The sequence below is a fragment of the Arctopsyche grandis genome, chromosome 6, assembly GCF_051622035.1.
Source record: "Arctopsyche grandis isolate Sample6627 chromosome 6, ASM5162203v2, whole genome shotgun sequence".
NCBI classification, from domain to species: domain Eukaryota; kingdom Metazoa; phylum Arthropoda; class Insecta; order Trichoptera; family Hydropsychidae; genus Arctopsyche; species Arctopsyche grandis.
The window spans coordinates 8929902-8945015 of NC_135360.1; the positions used below are offsets into that span (position 1 = coordinate 8929902).

At 34.8% G+C, this 15114-nt stretch overlaps 1 protein-coding gene across 10 annotated transcripts in view; it reads left to right on the plus strand.

Annotated features, from left to right (window-relative positions):
* mtd (TLD domain-containing protein mustard) overlaps nt 1-15114 on the plus strand; it is a 130761-nt gene that overhangs the window by 8052 nt on the left and 107595 nt on the right. For all 10 annotated transcript variants that reach the window (XM_077432667.1, XM_077432672.1, XM_077432663.1 and 7 more), the window contains exon 2: nt 109-350. In XM_077432667.1, coding sequence (XP_077288793.1) covers nt 208-350 — 143 coding nt within the window. In that variant the 5' untranslated portion in view covers nt 109-207. The remainder of the gene's footprint in view (nt 1-108; nt 351-15114) is intronic.

Here is a 15114-nt window from a genome sequence, read left to right on the forward strand (position 1 = left end):
GAATCACGCGTCGCGAGTTGTCGACCCTTGCCAATCTCGTTACGGGGGCGGTGCGCGGCGCTGCGTTGCCGTGTCGCAGAGTGTGTCATTGTTATTGTTGTTTTGCAGTGTCGCATCGCAGAGCAGCGGTAGTGTTGTGTCTTAGTGCAAAGTGCATAGTGCATAGTGAATTTACAAAGTGCATACAGTGAGAGATGAGCGCGTAGCATGTCTGCGGGGCAGCAGCGCGCGCTAACAGCGATGGAGGGCGCAGCTGCCGTGGGCGCTGTGCCCGCCCAGGGCGGCGGCCCTTCCAGACAACGCTCTCTCAAGGACCGTCTCAGGGAGGGCATCACAGGCCTCCACTGGCAGTGAGTACCATCATCCCAACTCGCCATTATCCTCAACCGTGTACTTCCATTTAGATTTAGATGTCTCACTTATGTAATACTTGTTGTTAAGGGGCTTGCGCATTGTGTAAATTGAAAAAAAAATCAAGTTGAAAGTCAAAGTGGATCACTTGTTGAACATCGCAACCTGCAGTTTCAATGTCGAATATGTGGAGACTATTTAGCTGTCGACAGATAAAGCACATACAGGCTGAGATTCAGGGGGGGGGGCAAGCTTTGCATTAGCCCAGGGCGGCAGATTTGAAGGGCGGTTAAAATTTTTTCTAAAATGACATGAACGTGTCGTACATTTTCAATGGGTCTACCTCACGGGCCCGAATGTGAAACGCCCGAAAACGCAAATATTATCGGAATGCAAAGATCGAAAATCGAAAGATGTTAAGTCGAAAGATAAAAAAAGGGTGCATGGTATACGGTATTAATGTGCGCGCGCAGAATACGGGAGGAAAAGCCTGTTCCTCTTGTTCCTGTTGTATTCTGCTCGCGCAAATTAAGTGAGTATGTACCGTTTACCATGCACCCTTTTTTTTGATCTTTCGACTTAAGATCTTTCGATTTTCGAGTTTTGCCTTCCGATATTTGCGTTTTCGGGCGTTTCACATTCGGGCTCGAGACGGAGACCGATTTTCAATACACCGCAGGCAATTCAGAAGTTGGGTGACTCTTTGATGTCATTACCTTTTTTAAAGACGATCATCAATAAACAATGGAATTGATAAAAAATATATTTTTAAATTGATTCAAAAGAAAAAATACTGCCCTCAAAGTAATTTTAGAAATTGCAATTTATCAAAAAATTATCTTTTTTTTAAACTTCATCTACATTGTACATAATGATTACCGAAGGAAATTTAATTTGAATCGTCTTTCACGTGGCATGTCAAATTTAGATATATTTAGACAAAAAAAAATTTCGCCTATGGCTCATTTCATTATTTTTTTGGGCGTTTTGCATAAAGGTAATTTTTTCTGACATCTTTATCATTCTGTTTTTTTTTTATATACGTATATGTTATACGTTTTATTTATTTTTTTAAATAAAGTTTTTATTTTTATAAAATAACTTCATAAATTCCCTGCCAAAAAAGTACGTTTTAAAATAATTATTTTAATTATAATTATATACATATAAAGGGCTGCAAAAAAGCTAAATCGGGGCCGGGATAGATTAGATAGAAGTTTCCGTTCAAAACATAATACGACTAAAAGTCTATTCATGTACCGGCAACTCTACAGCACAGCATATACCGGCAACTGTACGTAACCACTAGTATTCTTTGATACATTTTAGTAGACATGAATGTGCCGACAAAATCTATTCGTACTATACATCAAACATGTCACCAACTATGTACATATTCACGCACAACATGACGTCGTATAGGCGAGTGCACGCGTATTAACGAAGGTGCGCATGCGCATATGAATATTTTCATAAACGTCATATTGTGACATTATGCAAGAAATATTACGCCGTATCGCTGCATTCTGTAATGTATGTATAATATGTAAGCCGATTTTGCTTTGCACTCGGCCAAAACTTGTCTGAACGTACCGAAACCGTGTGGTGCTGGATAGTATGAATAGAAACTGTCATTTACGTGAGCTTCTGCGTTGAACTGCTGGATTGTATGAATAGACCTTAAATGATTAATTACATTTCGAAATTTTTGACTTCGGGCTCCGGCCTTTTTAACAACCTGTCAACAAATTCATAAGGGAAAGCTTTCACTTTCAACTTGACTTTCTACTTGCATTGTGTGTAAGTCCCTTTAGCGTGTGTTGCACGATGCTAGTCAATTGTCACTGCTTGTCTGCATAGAAACAACTAGTGACAAGATTTATATTGTATTGTAAAGCAAGAAAGTTTTTTTACAGATATTCAAAATATATTTTTTTATCTGTGGAATGATTCTTTCAACTTATTGGTAGATAAAATATTGATGTTGTAGCTTATATGTGTACCACATATAAAATGTTGGAAAAAATGTTTAAAAATAAGATCTGAAAACGTGTGATTTTGCAACTATGTATGTACATACATAGTGCCCGATGCGGGGAGATTTCGTAAACAAGCCAAAATTTCTATGACGACGAGTCGATTTCTTTTTTCGATTCAAATAAATTTAATAATGATTATTTACTATTAGATTCGCCATGTTTAAGCTGTTTATATTATAAATACTGAACGAAGCCGGGTAAAACAACTAGTTGTCAATAAGGCTTATCTCAATTTGTCGGTCTTAGTTGAATAAGATCTTCTAAAACTGAAAAAATTATTTTTTGAAGGATTTTGTAAAATAAATCACGTCAAATTGACCCCATAATCGACTGCAACAGAAAAACGAATGCATCTATGCATTTCTAATTCTTGTTGTCCATCTCTGATATACATATAAGGACCAATATTTTTCACTGCCTGATACTTACATACATAGTCGTGCACTAAAAAAAAGTTGCAAGCAACTTATGTATATTAATCGTGCATCAACACAACGTTGCCATTCCGATAGTTTTCGGTTTTGTAATTGTATGCAGCAGGTTTCAGTTTTCGTCAAACTTTCTTCTGTACGGTTGTTGGATTGAATATAACAATGAGTGTAGATAGTAAATTATTTATATCACCGATGGAAATAAAACCCGTTTTGTGGGTTAAAACGATGCCCAGATACAATTAATGAAGTGTTTGGAATGCTCAATCCAGATTTCAACCAACTACGAGAAAAATGATGCTCAGATTATACCTATAATGAGTATTAAATATTTTCAGTTGATTTGCTGAATACATACATACATATATCAGTTTTATACCCACTTAAATTCTTCTTCTTGACCTATTGAATGTCAGCATTATCTTCGAAGTATTTTTATTTGTTAACATTGTATGCTGATCAAGCACCATATCGTTTTCTACTACATATGACTAGTTGATCAAATAACAAGTAATAAAAATATTTTCAAGTTTAATTTTACTCACACGTTGCACACATATAGTTTTATGTATGCACGCTGCATTAATAGAAGTAGGACATAAAGGTAGAACCAGATAATCCGACCAAAATACCAAGTTGTCCAAAAAAATCACATATTTGTTAAATAAGTGTGATAAAATTTTTAACGCTATTAATAATTTTTACAAATATATTTTGTATATTTGGTCAGTGCGAATTTAGAAAATGGTCAAAAATGAGTTAACTTATGGTAAACAGACTCAAAAGTGGCGCGAGACGTGCTCGTGGTTTCCAGCAATGATGGGTGTATTTTCATTATTTCGACAAGTTTCTCATACATTTATTCAAATATGGGAATCGCTGCTATTGATCACTGTCAAGCCTATGTATATATGTACATATGTATGTAAATACAAAGATAAAATATCACCGAAAACAATCTAGGAGGTTAGTTTTGACAAGGATCGCGACGGTATAGATTAGGCGTACTAGTAATATATCGCATGTGCAAAACTATCAAAAAACGCATACCGCTGTGTCTGCACCTTTACATTTTTGTAGCCATATTCTATTTATTTTCGTTCAGTTTTTACATCAGTAAGTAAAGAGCAAGCTCTTAATTACATGCAATGTTTCATAGGACAAGCATTTTATTATAAAATGGACTTATAAGCAAGATAATTTGATGAAATCTGTGAAAATAATGGAAGGACGAACACTTTCAGGATCAATGTCAAAATAATGCAGACCATACATACGTATACAACGAACAGATGTAATTTTTGAGTAAGGTTATACATCTCTTCAAATCGACAGTCTCGATAATACAGTTTTTGTAGACATCGACGATAACAATGTACTAGATGTATCCGAATCTAGCAGTTCGGATGAAAGTTCCTTTTCGAAGGTTGCAAAATCTAGTCAGTGCAGTAAAAAAAAAATAAAGCTCACTCTATCGAATGAACGAATCACAACGTTTTCCGAAAAACTCCAATCAATCGATCGTCATGCATGCATCTTTCGATGACGACCAAATAATTGACTTTTAAATGGAGGTTTCAAACTTTATCAAAAATTGCAACGTTAAACGGAATCAACGTGTTTCAATACAATTAAAAATCTGTAATCGTATATGTATATGTTACAGTCGAAGTGTATTTTCAGTTAAAATATATTCCAACTGGAGTTTTAGGTCATTCATATTCGAATACAATTCAACTACTAAATGATACCTCTGCAAGCGCAAATACACTTTCAACAATGTGCGCCAGTTTTAATATAACATTTGAACTTTGACAGTTCTAATATATTTACGAATGCCTTAGAATTCAATAATGCGTTAATATTTGCTAGGTATTACGAATAACGGTAATGACGACTGAGAATTCAACAAAGCAAAAAATAGTATTTGTAATATATTTATATGCCACTGTTTTTATGTGTTCAGCAAATAATACTGCATATTTTCGAAGACAAGATATTACTTTTTTATAATATGATAACCTTCATTTCGTTTTTCTGTTGTACGGTTAAAATATGGGTGCCGTGTGAACATGGCCTAATTGTATAAATGCATTAATATATTTCATGATTTATATGTATGTATAAAGATCAAAATACAACATAGTTGTTTTTGTTTGGGGGTATTTTGTACGTTAAAACCAATTATAATTAATTAATTGTATTGAAATATAAATCGTGAAATTATTGTTATTTATTGTGTTTGAAAACTGTTTTAATTAAAATACATGCTTAAATCTTCCTATCGTCCTTTTTTGTTCGCCGGCAATTACATATTACAAATGTATCAGTTTTAATCGAGTTCTTGTCGGCGTAGGAGTTGATTCACTCTTGTTTTGATAAAAAAAAAAACAATATCGCTTTTGTTGTGTTGTGGTCCAAATTTACATTTGACGTTTGCTGTTTTGTTTGTAAACAAAAAATCGATTTGCATAACGCCGACGATCTACAGAGCTCTGCTTTATCGATCGCCATTTTGAGCGCAAAAGTTTCAAAGATCACCGCTAGAGTGTTCTGCTAATTGTGATTCAATTATTTTATTTTATTTAAATTTTTAATACAATAAGTACTTTGTTAATTATAATGTTAAAATTTAAATAAAATTCCTTTGTTTCCGTCTTATGAAACTTTTACGAGGGAATCGTTAAACTTTGTAATAATTATCTATCTGCGCAGTCTTTTACGTCATTTTAAGCGCTTACATTTTATTCTGTCGAGTTTTTAATTTAATTACATGTCTTCTTATGTCCTGTCGGGATGAACAGTTTGTTTCGTTTAAAATTTCTTTATTAAAACTCGTACGTGGGCGTATAATTTCTATATTAAATTCGTGACTGTATATACGTATGTAGTCGAGTAGTCTTTAGGGGCGCAAAATTGAACGCGTGCTAGTATATATGTATGTATGTGTGTCGTTGGCAACGAAATCAAATTATATTTATTTACGATTTGGTAGACTCTGCCTGCTCGTTCGCGAATTTAATTAATTCCGCGTTGGATTCGCGTTTAATTTCAATCCAGCCCGAACGGGGCTTATTAAAATACGAGAACGTGTTAAACGCCGTTGCCACTTACTTATACGTACAAATTAATCGAAACTCATTGTTTTTACATTTTGATATACTCTCGTGCTTTCGTACATAGGTAGGTATACGTTGAAAGTTTCTCAAACCGACCCCGTAACCCGATTTTCACCACCGAAGCTTACTCCGACGAAAAAGTCGTCCCGAGAGGTTATCTCGAATGCGAAAACGAAATGAGATTGTCGAGAAACCAAAAAAGAAAAAAAAAACACCAACTATATATGTTTTTTCGGAGCAGAAATCCTCTATGCGAATGTTATGCAATGCTTAAAATTTATCAGTTCAAAAAGCTTGTGTGGAAAATTTTTTGCCCGCTAATTAAGCCGGGTCACGTGAGTGTCACATTAATAATATACCGCGTGGCAAAAAAAAATTAGCTCTCTCGAGATAATTATATTAAATCTGAGACAGTCTAATCCGCAATATTTAAATTGAACGGGTTAATTGCCCTGCTTATGGTAATTGTCGTGATGAAATATCTCGATTACGGCCGGCGGTTTAGCGTTCGCGACCGCAGATAAACAGCGCGAATCTCATCAAAACTATCTCATCTAAGTTTGATCCTATGGTCGACACACTTGTGCGGTTTGTATCTTATAGGCAAAACTATAAGCCGATTCGCTTTAGCGTAAGTGGATGTAGGAATGTGTGTGTAAATCGAAATATTTCGGATTTAGTTCGAAGAATGTACGTCGACAAAATTTTCCCATGTCGCCCTCTGGGGAATTTTCTATCGGATGATTAATGTTTTGCTACATTTTGTCTAGTGGTTAGTTTTTTTTTTGCCTCTACGCTTTCGTAAACAATAGTATATATTAGTTTTTTTAGGTGTGTATTTTTCATACAAAGAAATAAAAATAATTTCCGTCGCAAAATTTATTAATGGATATGAAATACGGAATATGTACTAGTAGAATATTCCAGATTGAGAAAATTCGATAATAGTATCTAATAAATATTCGCCTCTTTTGATGACAATGATTTTTCCTGTATTTCCGGTAGGCCAGTGTCCTATGATTTTTCTCAATACTTTTTGAATTATTTGAATTCATAATTATAATTTTGAACCATTTTCTTTCAGCTTGAGAGTACTTTTTATTTATTTGTATACATTTTTTGTATTAATTTATTAGATACATATTAGTAAATATTTAAATATCAGCGATTACAATTTCAAACAATGCTATTTTTAAATCGATTTATTTATTTTTAATGTGTTATTATTCCGAATGAAGTCTTTACCGTATGCTTTTATATGAGTGACATTTTTATATGCAACGCGTTATTTATTTATTCAGATATGACACGCGCGATTAATCGAACGCGATTACCGACTGCTTAAGAACCAGTTTATATTACAATTCTAAATCGCGCACGTTTCAGCATAGATTTATGTAGGTATGTACATATGTACATATGTAGTAGGATTCCACGAAAATTTGCACACCAATTTCAAACTCCGAATCAATCGCCTTGTACCACTTTTCATTGTCCGCGCGAAGGAAAGCATTAATTTTTAGCGTCTACACATGTATCGATGCATTCGAGTGAATTCGCGATAGACTTTCGACCTTTTCGACACAATATCTCGGGTCCCTTAGGTTTAGGTTTGGGGTAGGCAATGGGTGTGGGTGGGTAACAATGTGTTTCGTTTCCACGGCTTATTTCCTAGATGTCATGTCGAAACGTCAATTCGCCTCATGTAAATCGCGCGGGAGGGCCGTGGGCTTATCCGAGGGGTTAGGATTCGAAGAGGGATCCCTTCGAAAGCCCTTTTATCCTCGCCAGGGTCTTTTATTCCACCCCTTTTACGACGCGTATTCTGTATTTCGGAGACGTTTTCCGAAAAATGTGACCCGAATACTCCTCGCTGCGGAAATGTCGCGATCGCTTTTAAAAATGTCGATATTTGTGCGTGTGTGTGTGTTTTATATGAGTGTGTATAAGTTTATTAAATTTGGTTTTTCGTTACACTGAGAGGACTTGTGTATAGATCTGCCTTTATATCTGGAAAATCGTTGAAGCTAGTGTCATCTGCAGTCATTCAAATAAAGCTTCCGTTAGATTTATTTACACAGTACGTTTTCCCTATTAACGTGGCGGAACGCCGTTCCGGCACCTTCTTTCCCGATATTTTTGATGTTTCAAAAGCAATTAAACGAAACAATGTTCATGCGTAAATAATCACAATCTATATTTTTAATTTGTCAAGATGATAATATATGGTGTCCTTATGAAGAGGATAAAATATGGATGGATTTGAAAGTGCAAGAACAAGAACTGCACTTTATTTTACTTCAAAAAATAGCCCTGTTTGTATATATGTAAATTCTTATTACTGCAAGTGATTTAAATCCTTAGAATATTGTTTTTAAATGATTGAAATAGGTCGTTTTTATACAATATGCTTCCTAAAATTATATATTCCCCCCCCCCCCTATCCCATGCCCCAAGTCCCGGGGGCAAAGGTGCCGAGGCTGAAGCCCTAGGAGGTGCAGACGCCAGGGGCGAAGCCCTAGGGGGCGCAGGTGCCGGCTTCTGGTATACATATAATTTCGTATACATATAATTTTTTATACGAGACTTATTATATACATATGTTTGTTTGTTCGTGACAGTCAATTTAATAAAAAGAAACAAATGAGTATTCAAAATAAAACTATTCAAATAAATTTAATAAAATGCTTACTATTAGATTAGTCATGTTTGAGCGGTTTATATTACAAATACCTAGCGAAGCCGGGTAATACAGCTAGTTAAACATAGATATTAAGTTAAATATATTTAAAAGGATCAAACACAGGACCGACACATTTCTTTTAATTTTTGTTTTACTTAATAACTTAATATACCCATGCGATGATATTTCATCGGGTACAATACTAGTGAATATTTAAAGCTGGCGCAAGTCTTACTACTTGTCACTCTATCCACTCCTAGTATAAGGAAAACATTGATATTTCGATCGATTTAATATTGACCTCATTTAATGCGTCTTACAAATCCTAACCCGGCAAGGAAAACAAACACAAGATATTGATTTTAACCAATGAAAATAGACATCCAACCCAAAAGACCATCACGCGAACATTCGCGAATCATCGATTGCAAAACACCAATCGCTCGAGCTACATATGTATGTATGTAGTTAATTAACGGGAAAATGTAAATGGGGGTAGGGGGTTGGTTTAAAGTGACCCGTTAAAGCTGTGAGTGAAAAATCGGGATTGTCTGGCTAATGGAAGTGTACAATTTGGTACATACACGGATATATAATTATGTATGTGTGTTCGACACACCTTTTCCCGTTACGCGCAATTACGTACACACGCCATTATGCAACACGTTAACATCATGTCACTTCGGAACGGTCATTACCTGGATGGGTGACCTCGACACAATGCCCGAACGAATATACATATATAAACATATATGTATGTATGTATGTATGTATCTACTGGTTAATTTATATTTTCCGTTTTGTTTTGTCACTATGCGAAATGAGTTTTGATTGATTGGTTGTGTGAGAAGGCAATTTGCAGTGGATTGTGCTTTATATCATCCTTGCTTGATTACCCAGGGTTGCTCGGGCAAATAATTATTGAAAAATAAAAGTTAAAATTGTGTTTTTCCAAACTTTTTTGTGTAGAATCGGACACTGGGGGGGGACCATGGAGGGGGCCCTGCACTAAGATAATTTTTTTTTAATTTACTACGAAATTGATAAATGTCTTTCGTCTTCATACTTCTTAGTTATTTTATTTTTACTGTAGATATGTACATATATACCAGGAAGACTTGACAGGAAGACCCCAATGCGCCTTCCTGGACATTTAATTATAACAAATGCAGCATTTTATTATTATTATATATACATAAATCACTGTGTTTCCAAAATCTGAAGAACACGAAATAACAATTAATTAATCCAGAATTAATCCATTGAGACATCTATGGATTTTAGATTTGTACATAATTGTTACAAATTGTACGGGTACAATAAGTACAGAAGATTTGTGACAACAGGAAAGATGACTTTTTGCCAATTTTGAGGAACCGTTTCAACAATGATCAGATAAAATTGGCAAACTCTGATAAGAAACGATCGATTTCACAATACCCCCAAATTGGCGGATCGAACCCACTGATCACTTGGTGCTAAAAATACACGCTACATTAAGGCATACTGCTTAATGGTAGCGGTAACTTGTCGGTGATACCTTAGCTATTATTTTTACACCATGACTTTTATTTGAAACTTGTGAAAATATATGTTATCACTTATCAGGTGATCCTCAATCCTATTACTCCTTAATTTGTATTGTGAAAAATATTGATGAAATGATTTTTAATTTCAATTTTGAAACTTTTTGGGGGGGGGGGGGGAGGCAAGCATGCTAGCCCAATGGCCCGGCCCGGCTTGGGATGTGCGGGCCATGGTAGATAGTATACCAACTTTTGTAGCTTCTAGTCAATTAAAAAATGTAGATTTTAATAAAAGATACATTCATTTTTATACTAGCAACATAGCTTAGCAACATATAATGCTAACAACTGAGGGTTCATGGGTTCCAGCCCTGACCCCGTGTTGATAGCCAGATCTTGGATATATGTGACTCCAAATCGATCAGAGGCTGCCAATTTATCTGATTTCATTGTTGAAACTGTTCTTAACAAATTGGCCACCTATCCTCATTTGTCGCCATTATTTGAATTTAATTTCAAATTAATAATAATATTATAAATTTGCATACAACAGTAATATGTAGTATGTACAAAGTTGGCCATTAATATGTAGGTGTCGCTTTGGGGCAATCCCGTATTGATACCATGATAAAAAAAATCGTTTGCGGGACAAAAAGTTTGAGAACTCCTACTTTAAAGGTTTCCTAAAAAAATCACTTACTCGTGTGATATTAAATTATTCCTATTTTTTCCCCCATATATTGCTTCAACTCGCACTTTAAAGACTCACATTTCCGGAATAGATCCATTTTATTAGCTTTATACATTGGAGTTGGCGACCTCATTCGAAGAGAATGGGATTCTCAAAATGTACTCGAATATATGTACATAGTACGTTTACTATTTTAAAAGCGTCGTGCCGAATTTTTTTCATATAAGCCTTCTTTAACTTTGATCCAATTTCACCAAAGAAAAAAATCCAACGGATCGGAGGAAAATCCTAAGCTCATTTAAAAAATATCATATTTTTGAAAAGCTTTTTTCGCTTTTTCATATATGTACATAGTATTGTATGTATGTATATCGTATATTGTATATATGTATAGATATATCGCGAATGCAGATACTCCTGCATAAATAATGAAAGTTTCCACAGCTGCTTGTATGTATGTAGTTCTGATTTTTTATTTTAAATAGTTTCTATCCTACACTTATTTACAAATAGTTAATGAATTTTAATATGTACTATATACTACTGACATAAATACAGATATATATACATATGTATATATATATATTATAAACATATCTTGATACTATTATAAATAGAAACACCCCAAAGATTCTGCGACTCCCAGCTTGGAATACCGTGTATTACGTATACGGAATATTTAAATGGTACGAAAGTGGGCTCTGTGGGAGAGATGATCGTATCCCAAGTAGGATGAGGTGGAGACTTCTTCGGTACAAACGAGCTGCTCCAAGAGGAAAATCTATGTATATATGTATATGGGAATAAACAGTGGACTGGTAATCCCGATGGGGGTATAAAAACTCAGTAAGCCAGATGCAGTAATCCCAGAGATTGAATCCGAGCCTACATACATACATATTCGTACGTATGACATAATGTACCTGCCTGCCTACTGATATCGTTAAAAAATAACCCAAAACAGACGCGCTTTCCAATTGCCGAAGATCCTCTTTCCTAAATGAGATTTCGGTTACGCTAACATCTTATGGGATTGTGTATTATATACACAATAATGCGTAATGTATATTATAGGTATATGTATGTGTACACGTGTATATATTTCCCTTATGTATTTTGTACGAGTGCCGTGACAAATTCGAGTGGATTGTGGTATGGGAATAAAATGGCTATGCTCCATACAATTTTATCTGTTAATTGACTGTAACACACGAACAATAGTCTATTTAGCTTGACATTTCCAACCTTGAACTTTGAGTCTTTGATTTAACTGTCAAACTGTAAAAATTGGATCGATATTTATCATTGTTTTGTACCGTCTCTATAATTTTATAACAAACTTTTTTTTTTATTGAAATTTTATCCGTGCAGTTTGATCACATTTTTTATTTTGTGTTTTGGAATCACTGATAATATTTCTATATTGTTTGCTACTCTCCTAGATATAGTGGGAGACCTTTACTTGTGCTTTACATACATACAATATTATTGTATATGTACTTATAAACCGAGCAATTTTTAATGTTCAACGAAAAATCTGTCAAAATACTAAAAATTTCTTCTCAGTGGATATTTTTTGCAGAATGGTGTGTCTACCACTACATATATACCACTATTATTTTAAAGGTGAATTTTTGGCGTAACCTAACCATACTATTGTATATATATGTATATGTATGTATGTACTATGTACATATATATGTATATATTTTTATACATATATACATATATAAAACTCGAATACATCTAATATATAATTTTGAAAGAGACTTTGTATGCAAGGTTTAATGTAACTACATATGTATGTAAGGTTTGGTTGGGAGCATCGAAAACAAATCACAGTTTTTATGATGACGATATCGATATCGTTGAATATTATTTTTTTTCGATTAAAATAAATTAAATAAAAAAACAAATGAATGATTGCTATTAGATTAGCCATGTTTAAGCTGTTTATATTACAAATACCGAGCGAAGCCGGGTAAAACCACTATTTACCTATATTATTATAAAATTGAAATTATATTCAAATAATGGTGATAAATGAGGATAGGTTGGCAATTTGTTTGGAACCGTTTCAATAATGAAATCAGATAAATTGGCAACCTCCGATTGGAAACGGGTGGCTTGGAGTCACATACATCCAAGGTCTTGCTAGCAACACCACGGCAGGGATTGAACCCATGACCCCTCAGTTGATAACATTATACGGTAAACAATGAAATATATTGCTGGATCTATATTTATGAAATGCTAGCTGAACCCGGCATGCGTTGCAATGCTGCAATAACGCAAACAATTCCCGTTCCCGTTTCTCGATGTGTTTCGATAAGTGAATGCTTCGGTTTCAATTTAATACTAAATAATCAAATTAAATTACAGTAATGATAATTTTTCGGAAAAACGCAGACAGCGAACACATTTAAAATTATTCAGTTGTTTGTTTATTTTACCCTAACACCCCAGGTGGCGACGCGAACACATTTTAAATTATTATCGTTGAAATGCCACTCATTCCCGTTTCCGTTCCCGTTTTTGGGCGATTTTTTTACAGAAACCATCTCGGGCATACACACAATAGCTCCTGTAAGTTTCATCGCAATCGGTTGAATGGTATAGGAACGCATACGTGACAGACAAACACGTATGCGTTTATCTGTATTCTTCCGCTTGTACATATAATATATTATACTAAAATTTACGTACTTACATACATATAAATGTAATCATCTCAAAACAAATCAAATAGTCCACAATTCAAATGAATGCGGTAATTTAAACCGGAATGCATTGGTGCCACGTCCCAAGAGAAATACACACATCTACATACCAAATGGCGATATATGCGAATCTGTAATACAAAGCAAAAATATCCCAGATATTAAATGGGATATAGCGTGCTTTCAGCGAATGCAACATGCAAAACGACTCGCAATTACATTCCTATATTGGGTCATTATCCCACCTCACCCTTATCGCATAGCCTGGGCTGAAACCGTTGATGGCAAACCTCATAACCATCATTGTATACCACACACACACACACACATACAATGTATGTTCATACATCAGAGTCGTACACTCGTATCGCCACCTGGGATCAATTTCCTCTGGCCTAGTTGGATTTATGTCCACATCCATATATGTATGAAAATTTTAAAAATGAAATGACGCACATCAGGTATGCATTGCAGACGGTCGTGTATTTTCCGCTGCGCTTTTCCGAATCCCGTTGCATCGAGATAAATCGATTTTCCGCTGGCATCCGAGTGTGCATTTTACGTCTCTATGTATATACCGCTAGTACCACTTTTCTGGCTTCGAGATTTTCCTCTCGCATCAATTTCCCTTTATCGCACAGCCGCTTGTCGTACACACTGAAACCTTTACATTGTTTGATATTGAATGAAACACTCACCGAAGGTTACGTACAAGTGTAATACCTATACGAATTGTTTTGGAAAAAATGCTGAAATTTTACGTATTATATTCGTCTGTTGTTTACTTGGAGTTTGTTATCTTGGCTAACTTTTATGTAGATCTGCTGCCATTCAGATCTGAAGTGCTTTTGTCGCTCGCGAGTGTTGAAGCGAGTGATTATTATTGTCAGAATCGATACACGACAAGGTCGCACATTTGACACAATATTTCTGCTGTTGTGATTTTAATTAATGTTATGCTTTAAGTTTGAATGGATATTCTACAATGTAAAATATACCTACTACTTTTTGAATATAATATATATATATATATATATATATATATATATATATATATATATATATATATATATATATATATATATATATATATATATATAATATATATAAAAAGAGATTTCAAAAAAACAAATTTTTAGAATACCAGGAGAATACGTTATGCATAGGGATGTGGCGTGACGACTAATCATGTCGAGGAGACACGGGGTAGCGGGGAAGTAAGGGGTGTGGAACGTCTGACATGTGCTCCTGATATTGAGCGCCAAGCGACGTCAGGCCGAGCGAAGGGTGACGTCAGCGTCAGATGCACTGCGCGGGAGCGTACACATACACACATCCACGAAGTAACACACACACACGCATTCATTCAACATTTTGAACGAGTGAACAGGTTGGATATGCGAGCATGTAATGCGCGCACTCAACTTTTTCTATTAATACATGTACCTTACAACCGTATAAATTACCTTACATTACATTTAACATGACTTTATTTTAATTCATATATCAATTCCTTTCCGAAATCAACGGGCACAACACTTGTTTGTTATAAAA